At 39.6% G+C, this 22,480-nt stretch overlaps 1 protein-coding gene across 1 annotated transcript in view; it reads left to right on the forward strand.

Annotated features, from left to right (window-relative positions):
- Nucleotides 1–22,480, forward strand: part of LOC146135583 (exostosin-1-like) — a 54,326-nt gene that overhangs the window by 23,868 nt on the left and 7,978 nt on the right. Inside the window, exons 5-7 of the mRNA XM_083395899.1 lie at nucleotides 6,830–6,962; nucleotides 14,152–14,270; nucleotides 19,006–19,206. Coding sequence (XP_083252025.1) covers nucleotides 6,830–6,962; nucleotides 14,152–14,270; nucleotides 19,006–19,206 — 453 coding nt within the window. The remainder of the gene's footprint in view (nucleotides 1–6,829; nucleotides 6,963–14,151; nucleotides 14,271–19,005; nucleotides 19,207–22,480) is intronic.

A 22,480-nucleotide genomic window follows, 5' to 3' on the forward strand; every position in this document is an offset into this window, starting at 1 on the left:
GTCGTTCTCGATTTGAATTTCTTCGCTAGAAACCGTATGCTATTTCCGCTCGAAAAACAATTTTAAAGCGCATAGGGTTGTATAAAAATAGGGATTGGTGCAGCCTTTACATGCCAAGTGGTAGTTTCGGTACTCTTTCGATACTAGGGTGTTATCGGTGCCGATCCGATACCTAATTAATATTTAAAATTTGGCAATCGTCGGCGATCCAACGTTTCAACTGTATACTTTGTAAGCCAAATAATAAAAAAATATCAGTTAAAAACCGGAATTAATGTAATCTTTTCAATGCTAAAACAAATTTCTGCCCTAAAACATTGAACTCAATTCGATTTTGACCCTCATTTTCGATAACATTTCGAATTTTTTATTCAAGCTCGTTTTTTTTTTTTTCGGGTATCGGTATCAGAATAAAATGCAATATATCGGATATTCCTTTACTAAATGTTATTTTTGTATAGCAACAGAGTGAGTATTTTCTGTCTCCTGTTTTTTCAGAATCAAAAAAGTATGATGGTAACGCTTTTTAAACGTGTCTTTAGTACGCCATACTCATTTTTCATTTTATCATCTCTTATCCATTTTCGTCTAGCGCAAAAGCCACACTGTTAAGAATCGCGATTCCATTCGTGATTTTACGACCTCGCGCCAAATCAACATTACGGCTCGATGCCAACTCTTTATTATTTAATCGCTTCCCGCAGCGATCTAATATTGACCCCCCCTCCCGTTCAAACTCCCACACGACTTCTCAGGAATGGCAACTATTTCTCCTGGCTAGGTCGGCATAACGCGGGCAATAAGCCGCATGTTTTTTTATCGCTACTAGCTCTGTGTTCGTTAACTCCTATCTCAAATAGGTAACTGGGCTTTTTTATCTATACACAGCGATAGGAAAACGCGGAAACTGTAAAGGCATTTCGGGAAACCGATTTCTTTCACAAATCATTTTTTTGTTGTATGCGGTGAACAATTGAAAGTGCCCAGATACCACTCGAACACGTGGACTGGTATTTTAAATTTTTGCGCAAAACGGTGTAAACAAGTTCTTAGTTTGTGGATATTCACAACCCTTGTTAGATTTGTAAAGAAGGCCAAAAACTGATTGTAAATTTGCCCAATCAAATACCGCCCCACGTTCCTGGATAAAACGTTCAAGATTTTTACTTGGATATGCGCATGAAAAATCCAACGAAAAAAACACTTTATACATCTACAAAAATTTCCGAAAATCCCGGTGCCATTTAACAGGGTGCCTTGCGTACTTTTCCTTGAAAAAAAAAACAACCACTTGCTACTCATGGCTGCTTAAACTTGTTAAGGAATCAAGTCCTTTTAACTGGTCAATGCGTCCACACAAAATGTAATAAAGCTCAAAAAAATCATCGCCTGCTAAAGACAGCAAATTGTGTGTGCCGCAAAAGCGGGCGAATTCTGGCTTGCCCCGGCGGTAAAAAGGAATGCCGAAAATTCGGCGTGCCGGCTCGTTAGCGAACAAAGAAAGTCGCGTTCCGCCTTGGAAAAAAAGCGGGCTGAGACGAAAATGCCGCTTGTCATACGCCGATATATTCGACGGCGTCAATTGTTTCGCTTCAGTCGAAATATGTCGATTGACGTGTGTTGCGCGTCGCCCTGAATAAACCTGCACTTGCTCCTTCTTCCCTCACTCTCTCACGCCCTCTGCCTTTCTCTTTTCTTCTCTCGTTTTTCGCGTTTGGCGTCTGACTCGCAAACTGCGTCTGCGGTTGAGCTTTTTCGATTTCCGTGAACGGAACTGAAATACCACAGACGCCGTTCGACTTGTTTTTTCCGGTCAATATAAACAGTGGCACACTGTCTTACGTTAAATGTCGTTTCAACGGAGTAAAAAAACACAATAAAGATAACAAAAAGGAAAGCCGAACTTAAATCTCTTCTAAAAATCTCTTGAAAATCTCTTTTTCTCAATATTGTTATTTTTACCCCTCAACGAAATATAAAGTTCTGTTTGGTAATGGGAAATTTAGAGTGTGAGGTTATAATTGCATTCAGAAGTTGAGTTCGCCTAATTGCTTTAAGCAATGTTAATCGATGATCGTAGCGTTGCAGTAGTTTTCTTTCCCACATTTCTCGCCTTGGGTGGCCGACAGTAGAACTACGTATTTTGGCGTTCAAGGTTCTGCAAGGACCACAGTGCACTTGTCCCTTATTCTGTTTACCCGCAAGTCAATTTCAGCCTTTAGTGGTTGTCATACTTTTTTACATGGCGGACCCCTTCTGCTTTCTTATATTCTGTCGGACCTTTTTAATTTTTTAAACAAGTAAAATAAAAAGGTCACGGTACAATAATTACTCTAATGGTCCAATCAATACTCTTGCAAACTACCAACTATACACAAGCTGTGATATGATTGTTATCATTAATACTCACTGAGAAGTATGTGTTACGAATAATATAATTTACTATTCTGTGTAAATAGCCGTATTTGTCTAATTCTAAATAGGGTAAGCAGGTGGCACAATTTAAGGCAAATTGTGTTGAATTCTTGACAAGCTTTCACACAACCGTGCTTTATCATGTCAAAGTAGCTACTTTGCTTGTCTAGAATTTAATACAATTTGTCTTTATATAGCGCCGCTGCCATCTGATTAGTGATTAGTTTGATTACCCTATAGTTTACTAGTTAATGATTAAAAAGACTGTTGCACCGACCCAAACGGAACCCAGTTTAAAATCTGCGTTTTTGTGTACACTTGACCCAAACGTCCGACAGTCTCGTGCCCGATTTGCACGTCAAGGTGAAAATGACCTTGAGGCATGATGGGCGAGCTGTCAAGGTCGCTCGAAAACGGTTCGTTGCTGCCTCAAAAAACGTGACTCAAGTTGTTAACGAGCGATTATTGTTTAATGCGATTTTGATTGCGTCGAGTTACGCGCTGCGTGTTTGTGTAAAAGTTGAACAATGGCTTACAAAATCTAGTGGCATTTACTTTTCTTAAATTCTTAACGTGATGACGTTTTGTTCGTTATTACGAATGACAGGAATTGAACTCTGCGACTCTTAATGCTGGTAGATTCGAATATCTGTATTTTATATATACTAGACTGAGTTATGCAGTTAACGAAAATTGTACACGAATTTCAGCCGTATTTTGTATAGCTTTTTAAAATTACATTTTACGTCCAAACTATGCGGAATCGGAATTTCAAGTTTTGTCAAAAAGCCAAAGAAATGTGCCTGACATATCGGAAACACTGTATAGTTTGCTTTAAATTGCCGTTTTCCTGGATTGATTATCAGTAACCGAACACTCGACGAGTAATTTTGTGATACTTACAAGTCATAACTCATAACTCAGGCGAATCTATAAAAACTCATAACTCAGGCGAAAAGCGACAGTAAGTATGTACTTCTGTAAATTGACTAACAAAATCCTAGCCGTTATGCGTTTATGATTGTTTCGCCGTTTAATTTTACTACAAAAAATACAAAAAGGTAATGCGTACTTTTTTGCAATAAACTTAGCTAGGCACAGATCTCTAAACATCCACACGGAAACACACAATGATACCTATCGAGAAACAATATTTACAGCGAGTAGTCTATACGAAACAATAAAAACTAAACGCGAATGATACATATGACGGAATAATACCCAAACCCTCCGGAATAAGTCCTAAACCATATGAATATGTGGTACACTATGCACAGATCTGTAATGTAGCTTGTCAATAAATTTGAATAGATCGACATCTACCTAAGACTGCAGCCCAGAATTCAACGTCGACACCTTATCAACACCGCTGTACCTGGTCAACACCTGAATGTGCTAAATAATGCTACAACGATAGAAACTTTAGAGTTAGACTGATAACAATTGCGTTCCACCTTTTATAAGTGAAACGTATGAATAGGGTGCTGGAAAATTCTCCGCCGCTGTTTTGGCGCCGGACTGTTTTACCTATTTTGGGGTTAGGGGTGGGTAATGGGCGTGATTAGAAGTTGGGTTAAGGGTTGAATTATTTGAAAATTGGCGATAAAGTTGGGGCGGGGTTTGATGTGAGGTAAGAGGTCTTCCCGTATAGGCGTTATTTTAGTTTGTTTGAGTAATTGTGACCTTATTCCGAATTTAGTTGTATTTCGATGACCCACGCTAATGTTATTGCAATTTCAGCCTATTGCTCAAGTCTGTCTACCCGTCGAAAAAAGCGTTAGTCGTGCTTAAGGCAAAACAGGAAAAGCCAACTTTTTGCCTTTCGGTTGTCATTGTATGCGACTTGGCCGACGGCGCTTTATTGCCGCAACACAGCTGTACGAATTGCCGTGTTTTAGTTGGCAAATATGCCAATTTGCTGCTTCTCATAACTTCGATTAAAAATAATAATAGGTTAACTTAAAACTCTAAATTGCCAACATCCCCTTTGATTAACGTTAAACTTCGTGTTTCAAAGTTAGGTACTTTGTGAAATAATTCAGATTCCAGTCGCATCTTTCGGTGCAAAACCACAAGCCAATACCTAGTCGAAATAATTACAACAGACTTTAATGTACTATTGACGGCGAGTCATTAGTTTTAATTGCTCGTAGTTTTCATTTCGGGATTCCTAAACTTTGATTCGCAATAACGAACCCAAGTTAGCGAATCCAGTTGTCCAAACGGCTAAAACTCTACTCAGTGATATGTGATTTTCCCCAAAAGACGAAATTTAAGATTTAAAAGCATTGTTAAAGTTAATAAGCTTACTTGTACAAAAATAGGGCAATTCCCAGCAGAATTTTGTGAACGAAGATTTGACATTACAGTAGGGGCCAAAATTGCCGATAGGCTATAAATAGGTTTTCCGATGAGCTCATCGTTTAGAAGTATAGCAGTAAGACGTAATCAGAATATCCGAGCCCATCCAGAAGTAGGTATCTTTTCGAAAAAAATTGAACAAAATGGAAAAAGAGTAATTCAAAACGTTCAAAATGCTACCTACTTCTATATGGCCTGAGATTCTAATTACGTCATCGTTCAGGTTTAGAACTTCACAATGTACACACACAAGACACACACAATAAGCGATAGACGCCATAAGCTGTGTGCAGTGAAACACAAGCGGCCACCGTCCATTAGCTCACAACTCGCTCGTGTGTTGGAACGGAAAAGGCCAATCCCTGGTCAGAGCCGAACCGTGGCCTCAGTGACACCGCATTACCGCTCGCCCTGTCACTTATCCGGCCTCTGTAGCAGCTCAGTCACTCGGTGGGATGTCCGATACATTTTATTTCGATGCACATACCCGATATTTTTGGCAGAAAGTATCGCGATCCGCTCCTATACCGAGTGACGTCATTCTGTGCTCACAACAAGCAAAATAGACCAAAAAAACACGGCCTTTTTGCCTGGCACTTATCTAAAATTTGCTTATTTTTGTACTTTACTTTAGTCTAGCGGTTCTTAACCGGGGGGGGGGGGGGGCTTTTTTTTCTTACGTTTGTTCACCTTTTCTTAGCAAAATAGTAAAACACATCTCATCGAAGGTATAACGGCCCCATTTAAATCACACTTCTGCTAACTTATAGATGAATGACTAAAGGCCCCCCCTTCTCGAAATATTTTTATCGATATTTTATATATGATCACACAGGCTACAACAGGGGATCCGAACTTGTTTGCGTCAATCTATATAATGTTTTTGCAATATTATTGGGTGTCGTCACACCTTTTAAAAGCGATAACGCAATGTTTAAATTTTGCGCTTTTCTTTCGGCGCTCGACAGACGACATCACAGCCTTCCAAGTTACAACTGTGGAGTCCATGCCCTCACAACACGTTTGTCAAAAACGGCTTCTTTCGAGCACGAGGAATTTGTTGTGTGCCCAATGCGAGGTCTTCTGAATTACCTACAGTTTAGCCAATTTAATCAAATAAAACTCAAATTTTTTTCGCGCTTCGCGCGGCCATTACTGCACTTTCCTATTTGTTGTCTTTGCGATATATTATTGAAAAATTACAAATTGCTTTTCGTAGGTGGGGCGTAAGGCATCGGAAAATTACCAAAGGGGGGTGCGGCTTAAAAAAGGTTAAGAACCACTGCTTTAGTCATTTGTGCATCAAATTTTTGTTTTTTGTCGAGATACAAAATCGACCCAAAAGGGCGAAAAAAAAGTTTTGGAAAGATAAAATCTACAAAAGCATCGTTTAGGTTTAGGAAATGGAACCCGTCCCCTCTCTATTGAAAAAACCTAACATGTCGTTTCGAAAAAGACGGCATTTGATACCAATCAGCTGTGGCCCAGATTGCGGGGTATTGTACTTTTTAAAAGGGTTTCTGGTGATGAGTCATTTTTTCGAAACGTTGTTCACTGGTTATTTTCTCGCTTATCTGCCATGACGCAATACAACTTTGCATCTCAGTTTTCACTTTAGTGCCTCGTTCGGAATTTGCGCAAATGGGAATCATTTTGTCGATTGAGCCTTCTTACTAAGGCAATAAGGCATGGCTTTTCGCTGAAATGTAGTGGTCCTTGAATATGAGCATATCCTGGAAATTGAAGTCCTTTCATCAAAATAACAGCTAGGTAATAAAAAGTCGACCCTCTGTTTTCTTCAGCGTTATGTAATTTTAATCAATCTAGTTTGAGGTGTTTAATATTAATACCTGATTCTGCAATAAGGTCTCGCAAAATTTTTCTAAAAATATCTAAAAAAAGTGATTTTTGTAGTTTTCGAGCGTGTGAAGTCACATATATTCATTTCACGTCTGTAATCTTTTCTTTAAAAAGTTTTTTAACAAAGCCACTTTTGTTGTCTTGTTATATAAATTTAAGACACCGCCTTAAAAATGACACTTTTTTTCCTCAGATCATCAGGGACCGGGTATTCCCCGACCAGGCGCGCCCCTCCTTCGTGTGGAACACTTACCCAGGGGCAATATTCCACCTTCCCGACGCCCCTGGGTCCTACGCCCAGCAACCCTTCTACTACGGATTACTAGGTGGGTAAATCGACTGGTTATCGACGCCAGTGTTGTAAACAAGTCATTTTAAAATAGTCCAAGTCAAGTCATTTGTGAAATAACTCAACTGTAAGTAAAGTATTTTTGAAGAAATATCAAAAGTCATGTCCTAGTCCAGTCAGTATTAGAGAAAGTCAATTCCATGTCAAGTCCTTGTCATAAAATTAAACGTTAAACTATGAAAATTGATAAACTCTTGGGAGTATGAGCAATAACTCGGCTAAAAACTAACAAAAACACAATATATTGAAGCAAATTGTTTTATGTGCCAAAATTCAGTTGAATAACCCAATTTTTAATTCAAGTCAAAGTCATTTGACCAAAAAGCCTAATTTAAGTCAAGTTATCTTGCCCAAAATGCTTAGGACAAGCCATTTGAAAACAGTGACTTGAGTGTAGTTAAAAGTCAGCCATTACAACACTGCTAGACGCACCTCGTTTTCTAAATGTTAAGATTGGTTCACACCAGGCGCGTTTTGTATGTGCCAGTTCAGTCGCTTGGCCCAGCGATAAACAGCAGTCATGAGTCGCAACCGCGTTGAACTTGTAAACACTCCTTTGGAATCGCAGAAAGATAAATAATCATAAGAAAGTGGGTAACACAGTATGAACGTTTCAAATTTTCGTGGGCATATTTAAAAACAATTTTTTTTATTTCAAACCGTTCACCAAGTGTTAGCTTCTGTCGATCTTTACTAGTTTTTTTTCGCACGAATGTTTTACCGCAACCTTCAATCATCGTTTTCCCAAACGTGTCAATTTCGCGAAATCGGTCTGCCACAGTCGCACGAAATGACGATCACGTCATACCCGAACGCGGTCTGCGGGCGTGACGTCATACCTTTGTGGCGGCGGGCCTCAAGGGGTGATGCCGGGCCTCAACGGCCATTCGGGGATTCTCTTATTGCCTTGGCGTAAGTAAACGTGTAAGCGAAAGGTCGACACTAGTATCTTGTTCGCTTAAGTAACTAAACAAAGCCCATCGTTGGTTATAGCTTGCTCCCAGCCCGCCAAGTATACGAGATCTCCAAGGACCGCCTTTGCGTTTATTGTGCGGCTGTAATATCGACCTTTGCGGGCCGCCGAAGTTTTATTAGTTGGTCGGTAGATGTTTGCAAATGCAATATTAAAAACACTGGCTTGTGAATGAGTTTGTTTTTTAAATCACTTTCGTGGCGGCACCTGCTCCCTAGTGGAGACAGGTTGTCGGGGAACTGGGCTCACACTGTGATGGATGCGTTCAGAAATTGCGGGCCTCGTTCTTGGCCAATTGGAAGAACCCAGTCACATCCCGTGCCTTCTTTACTGTAGTTTTTTACCTTTAACTGCTAACAAGTTTTCGAAAGTTTGCTCTGCGCGACACACATGACCCAGTCAAATTTTACTGAAATGTCGAATTTGGAAAATTGATGAACTTGTAAACCCGAATAGGTGATCGAAACGTCGGTACTTTATTAAATTTTGGCCGGAAGGACAATTTTACGAGTTAAACAACGCCTGGCAGCAACAGCAAATCTTAAAAAATTGATGTCGTAAAAGATGTAATAACATTTCATTTAAGACAGTTTTTGTGCTCAAATTTTTTTAATTTTGATTACTAATAAAGCACGACAAGCACGTTTCCGTTTCTGTAATAGAATGTCTTCCAATTGAAACTTTGTAAAAATTACAGCTGAAATAAATGTACAAGCAAAGCCGCCACGAAACCCCTTCAATTGTTGCTTTAAATTTTTGTTCAACCCTATTTTGCACCGTATTCACATTTTAGAAATTGACCCAACAGGGGGGACGTGGCGTCGTTTAACACAACGTGCTCGCAAAAATGTGCGCACATTTGATTATGCCTTTTAAAAATGTGCCCACTTTGTTTAGAATTAGAGTTAATACCTAGTTACGATTTTCGTGTGCGCACATTCCGGAAAAAAGTGCGCTAATTTTTGAAGGAACTTTTAAAGGCATTTTAAAATGTGCGCACTTTTTTGCACATTTTCACGAACACATTTTTGCGCACCTTGTGCAAAAAAAAACGTTCATATACCAGTCTCGTTTAACCAGCATGCCGGTGGGTCGCAATAATAAGCCTTAATTGCAACGCGCGTTTCCGTAAGCCGCTTAAAACCCAACGCAAGCTCGCGTAAGAACGCCAACTTGGCGAACAGGGAGGCCTCATTAAAATGTCTAGCGAGAAGTATGTCAAACCACACGAATTTACACAACAGTGAAAGCTTGAATCCAACCGTAAGCTTTGCCAGGCAAAGGTTCACGACCCCGTGTGAAAGCAATCACGTTTTTGTTTTACCCTTTGGTTTTTGTGCCGATTTTGCAGTGTTTAGGTGAGTGATTTTTCACCTATGGGTAATGACTCGCAAAAAGGGTAATTTCCTGAAGGCGATTTTGGCAGTGATATGCATTGCTAAATATGACCACCTAAAAGCAGACTTGGACAACTAGATAATTCTAGTTTTCTAATTAATGAATTAGAGCAAAATGCGGCTAATTCTAATTCTAATCTAATTTGTGATTTGCTTGTGTGCTCTAATTTTAGTTCTAATCTAATTCGGATTTTACCAAAAATGCTACTTTGTCCAACGACGTTCTTGGTCTCTTAGTCAAAACAAAGAATTTGAATTGAAACTCTTTGGTTTGAACTTAATTTTTACAGTCTGAAAAACATATGTTAATCTAAAAGACATCGAAATTAGCATAAATATATTCACCATTCACACTCTTACTAGAATACTTCTCGATTTAAATGAAATTGTTTGTAAATAATCAAATGTTATTCTAGTTTAAATTCGATTTTTTTTAAAAATTCGGTAATTGTCACTCTAATCTAATTTGAGAAAACTCGAAATGATCTAATTCTAATCTAATTTTAAAAAGCTAAAATAAATCTTATTGTCCAAGTCTGCCTAAAAGCTAACAAAAGTTTAAGACAATGCTCAAATTTTGTTGTTTACTTGAACTCAAAGTATTACGCCATTTTTGTGTTGTTTTAAATGATTGATTGTAGCTCATAAGTTATAGGAAGTTCTCTTTAGGGGTAACGACGCATAAAAGGTTAAGAACCACTGCACTTCATACGCTTATGTTAGATAACGCAAAAAACGGCCGACTCGCCAAAGGGGAATTGACAGGTTATTTTCAGGGCCACGCTGTTTACACACCTCTATGTAACGGTTCCAACCACAGTTCAAGAAGTAAATGTATTTTATTTTTAAGCGGACAAACTCACCAATATTTGAGAAATTTTGCTTGTAAATCAATTGCAAAGCTAAAAAGGTCAGGTAGATATAAGACGTTTTAATACTAGCTTGTATTATCTTCAGTTAATGTGACTGAGAAATAAATCAAGCTTTACTTATAAAAGGTGGACGCAAGTTTTATCATTTCGAGTTTATATAGTCGGATCTTTAATTAGCCTCTTCAAGGTGTTCAAAAGGTACAGCGGTGTTGATAAGGCGTCAAGGTTTAATAACTGAAGATAATACAAGCTTGTATCGAAACGTCTTAATCAAGATGATGTCGACCTACTCGAAATTTTTGGCTTTGTAATTCATGATCAAGCTACATTACATGTCCGTGCATAGTGCAACCAGGTATTATTTTATCCTATAAATTGCCAGGTTCTTGATGTTGCACCATGTTTCTGTGTTGTTCAGGTATTTCTCTATAATGGCGCAATAACAGGTCCAACTCAACTGTATCCCGCTCGCTTTAACTGACTATAAGGCTTAAAAAACGCACAGAAAAAGCGTTGGTTTGGAGCATAATGGTTGGAGGTTGTAGTAAGACGTAACAGGAATATCAAAGCCCATACAGAAGTAGGTAGCATTTCAAACGTTTCGAATAACCCTTCGTTGTAAATGAAGAAAGAGTTTTTCAAAACGTTGAAAATGATACCTACTTCTATATGGGCTTTGAAAAGCGCTCCTGTAGAAGCGAATTTTGCCATTTCACAAATTCTCGCCTAAACCAACCTTGTTGTGTCTCCGACAACTCCACAGTTCCGGCCTACGCGCGCTCGCTCGCGGTCATCTATGTGCGCTCACAATGCCGCCATTGTGACGCGATTTCGAGCGCGAGAAGGTGTGTAACGCCTTTCCTGTTTGCTTTAGGGATGATTTTTCGCGCCCGTCGACCTTGGATTGGCAAGGCGAGTAAGCGGAGGCTTGTTTAGCCTTGCCAGTTCATCGTTCGGTCGCCGACCACCCCCTTTGCTAATCCTTAAGCAAATAAACCGTCGTTTTGGTCGGCCTCGTTTTTTTTCTCGAAAAAGCCGCCGCCTAGACAAGGACCATCTGTTTCCGTTTTTTCTTTTTGTTTTCTTCGGGGAAAATCGATTTGCGCCGAAAAAAAACGCAAAGGGTTTGTCGGGTTAAACGAAATCGCATTTCAATCGCCACAGCGATCCATTTTAATCTGATTTCGTTTTAGTTTTTTATTCGAAAAAAAATCTTGACGAAGCCTATAGTTTTATGTGGACGCTATGACAGAGTGCTGCGTCCAAAAACCCAATGATAATAACTTTAATGCCAGGTGCGCTAAAACTTTGAGTTGGCCTCGCGATAGAGTATAACTAAGCCCTGTGGTGCCTAAGAAACGTTGAGGTAAGCAATAGACAAAAAAAAAGAAAGGTGGTCTATTTGTTCTTGAAATCCGTTTTAGTTATGGCAAAGAAAGTGATTGAAGTATTTTAAAAATAAAATTGCCGTAAGCACAATTGGATAAACTACTCACTACAATCTTTCAAATTATACGCGGTTCTTAACAGTGAAATATGATTTTTAATTTCATGCTGGGCAAATACGACCGTAAATATTGATATGCAGGTCAAACTTGACATATTACAATAAAATGTTCATAATTTCAACCATAGACTTTTGATGGTTATAAGGTGGTTCTATAAAAGTAAGAAAAATCGCTTGGGGGCATAGAAACAAATAATTTCGATAACCAATCCTGAAGTGCAAGTTCAAGCAAACTAAAATGCAAAGATGGAAAGGGCATGCTGTTGCGGCCAAAATAACCCTAACCTCCACTCATCCCCACACATTCGTCATCCCGCCTTACTGGTGATAACGAAACGCCCCGCAGCTCTGTCTTGTGTCTGTCTGGGCTCGCCATATGCCGTTATCTGCTTTCCCTTCCCTAATGCGCCTTTGCCTTGTCGCTTGGCTCAGCGGTGTACTTCCCCCACGCAAGCAGCCTGCCGTAATGTTAATAAATATGCTGTTGCTACCAGGCATAGTACACTAAAAAGAAGCTCTTCCGGCACTTCGTTGTTTAATTCGACGTTTCGGCTATTACTGTACAACATGCCCTCATCAGGGAATGCAAAAACACCACGCAAAGTTAAACAACAACAAAAAAAGGAGATAAAAATGTGACAACCAACAAACAAAATGAAAAAAAAAATGAGTTGTTATCTTTTAACACCCGTGTAATATGCAGCTGGAAATAAAATTACTGTCCTAATGTTGTCCGATATTTTTTTGAATCGCAGTTGTGTGGAAGTCGTTTTACATGCCCGTTTTGCTAAGTTATGTACCCAGCCCAACTGCAAGTTTTTGAAATTTTTCGTAACTGAAATTTCATGGCAGTTTTGTATCAATTGACTCCAGTTGTTTTGACATTTTTTCATTGACCTAATCACAATTTATTTTATTTAGGTTCAACTTAAAACTAGGTAGTTGGCTCAACGCGAAAAAACGAAATGTTAATGCTAAAAATCGTGACTCTATATGTTAAACTGTCCATAAATAACCTCAGTTAAACACATTAGGTTCATGAATATATTAGTTTTTCCGTCGTGTTAGTTTCCCTAATTCACGGAGCCGAAAATTGCTATTCCACATTTTACCTAAAGTGGTGTTATATATTTTCATACCTTTTTTTGTCTGAAAATATGAAGCAAGTAGCCTTCGATATACACAAAATAAGTGGAATTTTAAAGCGTTTCGAGTCCTGCTACCGGTACAAGTTCATTTTGCACCGTTCAGCAAAGCAGACAGGAAAAGTGGCTTGTATGAGGAAAGAGGAAGCAACTAGTAACGGCGTTCTTTGTGAAGAATAGCAGGCGCGCCAATCGTCGCCCTGTAAGTGCTAATCCCTTTCCGTCTGCGCTTTCGCACTTAAACCTGTCCCTTGAACCCCACTCAAGATCTATGATAGATGAGTAAGCAGCGCTTATTGCCACTTCTGCTCGCCCGACTCGCCTAGATTTCTGCAAATGTGGAAATTGTGAACAAAGGCCCTTGGTTTACGTGTCCGCTGAGAAAAAAATGGGTTCCTCTGTATTTTTTTGTTTCTTTTTTTACAGGGTGGCAATACTGAAATTAAATGTGAAAAAAGTTTGATGATAAGGTGCTTTTAAACCAGGGGTTCCCAACCTTTTTAAGATCTCGTGCCACTTGGACGCTCTGTAGTGTCACGCGTACCACTTCTTGCAGAACAACTAACTTGACCGAATCTTATTTTTATGCATTTTAAGCTTACAACTAGCATCATTCAACGCTATTTGTAGCTTTTAAGCTATAAAACAGTAAATTATATCTTCAAGAGCAATCATTTGACATAATTAACGCCCACTTGTCCAACAGCGCCATTCCACGCTTTTCAAATCAACTGTGCTCCTTGTTGACAACTGACATGGCCTGTATTTTGAAGATCGCATTGTTTCGAAACAATAGGAATAGTTACGTAACAATAAGAATGGGCTTCGGGGAATTTTTTTTTAGGTTAACAAAACCAAACAAACAAAATATAAAGTTGTGAATCCAGGGTTTTGTGCAAAAACCGGAGGCTACTCGCGTACCACAGGTTGGGAACCCCTGTTTTAAACGGTACGTGCAGTTCGCCCATTTAAACGATCTGCTACAAAATAATATTGTCAGTTGTTGTGAAAACGTTTTTGTGATGAATAAAAAAGTCTTAAATATTTTAAAAAACGTACAAAATAAATATAAACCACCCTAATTATGACGCTATTTAGCATCTTTTTAAGCAGGTATGCTTTTTTTAATGTCAGTGTAATGCGCAACTTGTAATCGTGCGATGCCCATAGGTCGACCAGCCCTTGTTTAAAGAAGCCTATTTTCATAATAGCACATACCCTGATGACGCTGACCGTTGTCGGACTTAGCACGACGTTGTATTTTGTCCGCAGGCACAGAACCACCACGGAAATTCACGGCGGTCATCCAGGCCACTCAGCCAGTGACCAGCTCAGCCGCTCCACTGGTCAAGCTGGTCAAGACCCTCCTGCAAACGGTTGCGTGTGGACAGGTAAACGATTTTCCATATTGGCTGTACTTCGCAAGATCTTGTTTGCTTTTACTATGTGCCTTAAGAGTGAAACCGATTTATTTAATTCCGGGTTAGCCAACACGTCGATCGCGATCGACCGGTCGGTCGACAAATTTTACCTGGTCGATCGCGTCGAATATGTGTTACGTCATTACAGTAGCTGTCGCGCACAAGCGGAACATTAAAATGACCATTTGCTGTCTGGACAAGCCTAATACGCGTTCTTTGACGAAACAAATTAACCTTTATCGCTGGCTTGGAATGCAATTAACGCTCAAAATGTTGAATAAGTGTTCTTGTGACATTTTTCGACCGAACCAGTCGATCGCGAGTCTCTAGAAATATTTTAGTCCATTTCAATTTAACAAACACCTTTGTTGCAGCTCAGACCATTCAACCAGTGGTTTTCAAAGTGGCACATGCTCCCCAAACGGTTGGGCATAGAAAAATTATAAAAAAAAATGGCGGGCATGTTGGTTTCTGTACTGGCACAGAGCAGAAACATATTTTTTGTAACATTTAGTAGTTATGTGTCCTAATTGTTTTGAGGACAAAAGTAGGACCTGATTTCTGTGGAACCTGTGCTGTAAATTACCACCTAAATAAGCACTCGTATTTCTCTATTTAAACCTCCACAAGGCACAATCTGTGGCTGTTGCTAGTTGTATTAAAAAACAGGGAAAAGATGAATTATAGGTTGTATGGCGAACCTATTACGACATTTTAGGTTTCGGAAAAAAATAGCCTTAACTTTAATTTTACCACACGTTTGCGTTTTAGTTTATTGACCAACTATTATCTACCCCGGCATAGAAACCAGCTTCTATTTTTCCCAGAGGTACAAAACAACGTCACAAACGCAAAATAAAAAACTACGATGCAAAACAGGGTTGAACAAGTAAAAAAAAAACGATTAGCACATCGTTCCAACGAATAACAGATCAGCCCGAAGCCTACAAAAGCGCTTGATTTAGGTCTCACGTGTCGTTTTTTTATTAGAGCTGAACTGAATGAAATGAAAAACCACAATGTTATATTTGCAAGGAACATACGCGACGTGTGTCGTAAAATTTAACTCCACAGTGGTGACAAGGGTTCTGTTGGTTGTCCAATATTGACGTTTCTTGGCTGACTTCCCTTCCCATGCGCCAGATCGACCTTCTGACGTCAACATTGCGGCGTCATTAAATTTCATGTCATTTTCTTTTTTCTGGTCCGACATGTTATATCAGACTGTTTATTCATTACATTGGCAACAGCTACCAATCCATTTTTACTCCCTCTCGTTAGTTATTCCTGGCTGTTTTTCCTAATGTTAGAAATCTAGATCATATCTAATAAAAACACGTTACGTAAAGAATCAAGTCACTTTTAAATTTTTATTCAATATATGCTACAACATTACCCGAAAAAATATATTTAAAACTTTTTTAAATTGATTTTTTCAGTTGTAAATCCAACGTAGATTGTGATTCTGTACATCAGACTTTTAAAGCGATTAAAACACAATGCAGATATAGCGGCGGTCTAAAGTCCTAAACGAAGCGAATCCATTACAGTCACCGCCATATATTTTACCCTATAATTGTTTCAAGTACTTCGCCCAATACCACGTCACCTCACTTTGGCGGGAAACAGCTTGTCGCGGCTATGTAGGCCAATATTTGGGGAGTTGTGTAATTGTGGCGGTGTTGAGTGGATTATGGAAACCCTCGAGAGAGCTGAAGTATCTTGGTTAAACATTATCCCTCATTCAGGCGAATTGCACGTGGCAGTGATGTACAGCGAATACCATCTCCCGCCGGGGTTGTTTCAATTTTGAAAACCTTTTTAATGTTTTACGAAGTGGCTATGGGTAATAATAGCATACTATAGAGGCCTTCGGGAGGGCTTATCGAAACCAATCGGTCTTACAAGTCACTGAGGGTGTAGATCCTTAATATAAATGTTGTATAACAAATGATTTAGTCGCCGTCAATTGAGAAACCTTAAGCTTTTGTGATTTATTACGTTGGTTCCCTAAGTAAAACCAAACTGATAAATGAAAGTTACTGTAATATTTGGTCAGCTTTTGCACAACCGTGCTTCATCAGGTCAAAGTATGACCTTCATCAGTAGAAACTTTGACCTGATGAAGCACGGTTGTACGAAAGCTTGTCGAGAATCCAATACTATTTGTCTTTATATAGTGCCACCTGATTCCTCTATTTAGAATTAGACTAATACGGCCATATACAAAGATTATAATATTTTGGAAAATTATTTTTGAGCGGTTGTTTATGACATTTGTGCTGTAAAAAGAAAGCTGACAGTTTTTAACATTAGTAACACGATTTCAGACCCAAAAAATCCCAATATAGTTGTGTATTTCGTTGTTTCCTTCAAGCTCGCAATTTTATTTGGTTTGTTATGAGAGCCCTACAAGCTTGCAGGACGAGTGAGAATCGGTCGATATAATCCTACCAGCCAGACCATAACATGACATGAGCGGTAACGGCGCCATTAGCGGGCCACAGTCGCCCTCAAGAATGCTCTTCCAACTCGACCGTTCATACACAATACGCATGTTGGAAGTTTGGACGTGACTCTAGTGAACTTACCACAACCCACAACAACGACGCACCTTTTAAAAGTAAAACACGCGATCTTTTTAAAACACAGATCGAAATAGGCCTTTGCAATACGCCCGCCATAGTTCACAGTCCGCGAATCGCAGCCGATACCCGATGCCAAGTTGTAGTGTCTGTACTCGTCCGATACCAAATTAACATTGGAATTTCAGCCTTGGTTTGCCAAGCTGCGGCTTTTATCTTGAAACACAAATTTATCCTAGGTTAACAACTATAGAGGTAACTAACTTAATAACAGAAATTTTTGACATATTGAGTTGGAAAAAATTACCTTTAAAAGATTTTTTTTAGCCTATCAATGACGTCATTAGGTGTCGGATTAGATTTTATCGCAAAACTTTTTATTAGATTTTATCGCAAAACTTTTTTTTTTTAAGTATCGGACATCCCTAGCTCGCAGTATTTCTTTTCACCTTGCCATCCGTTTCTCAGGCCGCGCCGTAATTTTGCGAAGGCGTTGTCCAATAAAGCGGCCACGTAAAAGTGGCGCCAACAGCCGAGGAAAAGTTTGCCGCTCCAATAATGGACTTGCCGCTTCCCCGTTGACACGTTAACGACCATACGCTAGCTCTACGTGACCGCAACGGGTTCTATCGCACGTCGTCTTTGTCATAACACGCTTGCCCCGGCCTTAGCGACTTGTGGGCGTTTGCTCGTAAAATTTTCGCCTTTGTTTATTTTTAGCTTTATTTCAAAAATTTTTTTCACCAGTGAAAACGCGCCAAGCGGCAAAACCGAACCGCCCAGGAATGCCCTTTTCAACTTTTTTTTTTGGGGGGGGGGTGGGGGGGGGGGGTTTGTTTGTGCCCCTGGACGACTGAATTTTTATCCGTTATTTGAGTCTTTTCTCCAACTTGTGTTTTTTATTTTTCACTTGTGAAAACGCGCCAACGGCAAAACTGAACCGCCCAGGAATGTCCTTTTTAACGTTTTTTTTTTGGGGGGGGGGGGGGTTAATTGTTTGTGTCCCTGGCTGACTATATGTCACCTGTTTGTTGAATTTTTTTCTTTTTTTGTGTTTTGAATTGATCTTGCTATTTTCCAACTTTACCATTTAATTAGTCTCTATTTGAATATGCCGTGTATTGTATATTGTATTGATCAGAATAGTACAGCTAATAAGTCTAAGTGGTCTGAGACTAAATTACCAAAGAATCGCATATCGCAGCAAAATATACATATTCGCGTTACACCGCGATTTGGAAACCTTTCCAATGGGTCTTGGAATTTAGCTCCAACGGATCGGCCTCTAAACAATCGCCTTTGTTGAGATTCGAACTCACGAACTTAGATTTGCTTAGCTTGCTGTCGCATCCATAAAGTAGCCCGATTCGGGTTATTCGTCCCAAAGCCGCCCGACGTACAAAAATACAGCAAAACCCCGAAAAAGTGATGTGTAGCCCAGAAAATGTTAATAAAACCAATAATTATAATTAACCCCTAGAATAATTGTAGGCTTATTGTAAGTGTAATAAAGCCCCTGGAAAGTTTAACCCATCCATTCTCAAACAATAGGTTAGTAAACCATCAATAAAAATTTAAATTTCAAATTAATAACGTAAAATCATAAAAAGCTTATAAAAAAGAACGATAAAACGTGGTAAAATTATGAACAAAAGCCTATAAACCAGGGCTTTGGAGCAGACGTAATAAATGTTGAATTGCTCTGGCTCATGCTCCGGAGCTCTCTTTTATCATAGGTTAGCTCCAGCTTCAGCTCCGGAGCTTAATGATACCACTGCTCCGGCTCCATGGTTTAAGGATGAACGATTAATTTGCAATATCTAGCGTTTCAAAATAATCACAAACAAAACACCACAATGGTTAGTTAGAAAAAGTGACGCCAAAAAGGCAACAATTCTTAATTTTGTGAAGGGTTGCGAATTCAGCCATTAGTAATAGCATAGCATCTTATAAAATACATCGGAGCCGGAGCTATTTTTTTAAACAACTGGCTCCAGCTACATTTGAATTTAACGTTGAGCTCCGGCTCCAGCTCCGTTAAAAATGCACGGCTCCGGGGCTCAGGCAAAAAGCCCTGCTGTAAACCCAAAAATCTTAACGAGGCCTCATTTCTCGCGCAGATCGTGATCCTGTGGCACTGCGGAGGCCCCCCTCCCCCAGACACGAGGTGGCGCAACTTGGCCATGCAGAGGGAGTCGATTCCAATCGTTGTGATTGACGACAAGCCCAAGCTGATGGGCAGGCGGTTCTTCCCCTTCAGTGAGATTCGACACGAGGTGGTGCTGAGCTTGGACGACGATACGACGCTTAACATACAGGAGGTTAGTTTCAAATTCATATATGCTGGTATCTATTTTAATTTAGAGTGGCCTTGCATTTTGTCTATCTTCTGTGTACCTTCGGCAAAAAATGAGCTTCCGCCCCCTTTTTATGTAATGGTTGCGGAGTCACCTTATTGAGTTGACTGTTTGGTGGGATACGACGCTAAACATACAGGAGGTTAGTTAAAAAATCACTTTCGCTGCAAGTGGACAGGTCTTTGTTAAAACCCAGGCCAAGTATGTCCCGAATCCCCAGCTGTCCTTTAATACCTTCCTGTAAAATCGTCGCTTTCTGACATTTTACTCCGCCCCTTTAATTTCTTTCTCATTCGTTTTAAAAACAATCACAAACGTGCCCTTAACAAACTGGTGTAAAACGTTTCCTCAAAAAAATATACAGGAGGTTAGTTCGTGTTGTGGCGCATAAATGTGGCGCAACAGAAACCCTATTGAATTGTTTATCGTTGTGTGGCGGGTTTGGTTGTTTACTTCTGTAAGTACGCCTTGTTCCTCAGTATGATCAAATCAGTCCGAAAATCGGAACTTATCGCCACCAATAATAATAAAACAAATGACTTTCTCTGCAAGTGCACAGGACTCGGTTGAAACCCGGTCCAAGTAAGTCCCAACATTTCCAGCTGTATTTTATTGGAAAATGTACTGCCGGTTTGATTTATTTTTTGAATAATATTTCGCCAGGTAGCCACAGTTTTTAAATAAAATACTGCAATTTTGGTTCGTTCCCACCTCAACTATATTCGTTCCCACCTCAACTATATTCTACTGTTAGTTAAAAACAAACTCGAGAAACACGATAAATTTAAAAAAAATGTTTGCTTCACGCCCCACAAAAATTAAGTTGCTTTGTTTGGTGCATTTTCAAAAAATAATTTAGCAACAAGTGATTTGATAAAGTTCATTCTACGAACTAGCGGTTTCTGACATAAACATGCAAAAAGTTTGCATTGCAAATATGTATCAAAATTAGTGTCTTAATGCTGCACCAATTAGTCATGTGTTTTTCGTGTTTTCAATAGTTAGTTATTTACCAGTTGTTCCTCCGCTAAATAAGGGCGTTTGCCAATTTTTGACTTTTTGGTAAAAAGTTTTACAGGATTTTTTTTTGAGCTAGTGCGTCGCAAGCCAAGATAGTTCCCCTGCCCTAAACAGCATAGTGAGACCCACTTGATCGATGCAGTCATTCTACCTAAAGACAAATGTGTGTAAAAATACCCTCCATTGTCGTCCATTCCGGGTTTTTTCCGTGTCGTAATAAGACTATATTGACTCAATAACCAACAAGCGTTTTGTCGTTTACATACTTACGTTTTTCCACCAATATACACTTTGCATCATGTCTGCGGTTTTCCATTTCGATTCTTAAAAGCGCGATTATCTGCGGCACCTTATCGATTCTGCTTCGCGATTGCGCCTCGTTTGTTCGAAACAACCCCAAAGGGGCCCTGAATTATGCATTGCCGACTGCTAGCCTGGCCGTTTTTTTTTTTCACTTTTATCTACACTAAACAAAGAAACGGCGGAACGCTATTCCCCGGTAAAAACACACACATATATAAATAAGGGCGTATCTTTATTGAATCCAAAACCTTTGTCAGGAGGTTTTTTGCTTGTCGATCACTGTTCCGCTGACGCCTATATTAACAATAAGACAAGTTCAAAAACACGAGTAAACCATGATCAGACATCTTATACTGGCATCGTCAATTAAGGAACTGACGATGCCAGCATAGGCGAAATATATATCCCTTTAACAAAGGGTAAAAATGTTCGAAAATCCTCAATAAACATCGAAAGCCCATTCCGTTCCGCCCGGCCCACACCCATGCCCCACCCCCAATTCTTAAGTCGGTAAATCTTCGTCGAACGAAAATAACTCGTTGCAGACTTTATTTTGACTCGCTCCCCTGAAGCTCAATGCTCGCCACGTCTCCGCTGAGTCATTGCCTTCTGACAGTGACTAATACACACAGGCACCGCAAAGCCAAGGCCAGACAGCCGCAGTTTACCTGGCCAACTCGATAAACGCCTACCAAAGGCTTCCATTTCGCTTCGAAAACGGTACTACATCCTTTCTGACAAAATGGATTGAGCTTTCGCAGTTAAAAGAAGGCGTGATTTTGGAGGGTGGGGTGGCTTTTACCCAAGCATTTTGACTTACTGAGTGATAGAAAAAGCCACGAATCCTGGGATATAAAACTGTGTTGCGCTTTTGTAAGGCGCCAATTAAACTGGCCCGTTTTTTGTGGCCTGGCCTCATGTCTCGTTTTTCCAAAGCGTGTTGCTCGACGACTGATGAGTAATTTCAAGGTACAGGTTGGAGAGCGCCGGGTTTTTTACCAACCACTCGATATTTGCGATAGGATAATTTGGTGTCGACGTGTGCCTTTTTCAAATAAATGCCAGCTGCTAACTTTGGAAGCTCAAGATTATGTTCATAGCCCCCGCCCCTTGTACCTATACTTCACAATTGAAAAACACTGTTGTTATAGGATAGCCACTGTAACATCCATAAAAAATGTGTCTGATATCTTTTTTACCCATCTTTACAGTTTAATCAAGTGATTATCCAACTTCTTGCGGCCCACTGAGACATTTAAAAAACATTACCCCAACAATTTTTCTCAAAATATGTTGCTTTAAAACGTTTTGTATTACCAACTGTAAAGAGCGATGTGTGGTGTGTCCTTTTTTAGAAAAAAATCTGATTAAAAGGATTTTTTGTCGTTTTCAAGTACAGCCCTATTTCGTTGTCGATTTAAACACATATCTTTCGTTTATAGTTTGTTTAATTTCTGTCAGAGCAGAAACAACTACATTTCCAAAACCAAAATATTTAACGGACAAGATTAGTTTATATGCTTTTCCATCGAACATTAAAAAAAAGAAAGCAGGATTCGTTTCTCGCGTGCTTGTAGTGTATATACCCATCGGTAATACTAAAATATTTAATTAAAAAAGTTCTGCGGCACCCCTAAAAACCCTTAAAAAAATAACAGTTGTACAACCACAGGTTTATATACCGTCCATCGTTCCAAGATTAGTTTAAATCAGGGGCGGTCAACATACGGAGGGGCGGTCAACATCCGGCCCGCGATGGGATTTTGAGCGGCCAGCAGACAGTTTCTGGTTTTACATAATAATGTGGCCCGCGGCAACAGTCTGCCGCAATCCCCCACTACTTGTTTACTACGTCAAATAATAGTGATTCTGTTATTCTTCAGTTTTTATTTTTTGGGTAAAATTAGAGGGCTTC

The sequence above is a fragment of the Ascidiella aspersa genome, chromosome 8, assembly GCF_963924565.1.
Source record: "Ascidiella aspersa chromosome 8, kaAscAspe10.2, whole genome shotgun sequence".
Lineage (NCBI taxonomy): Eukaryota > Metazoa > Chordata > Ascidiacea > Phlebobranchia > Ascidiidae > Ascidiella > Ascidiella aspersa.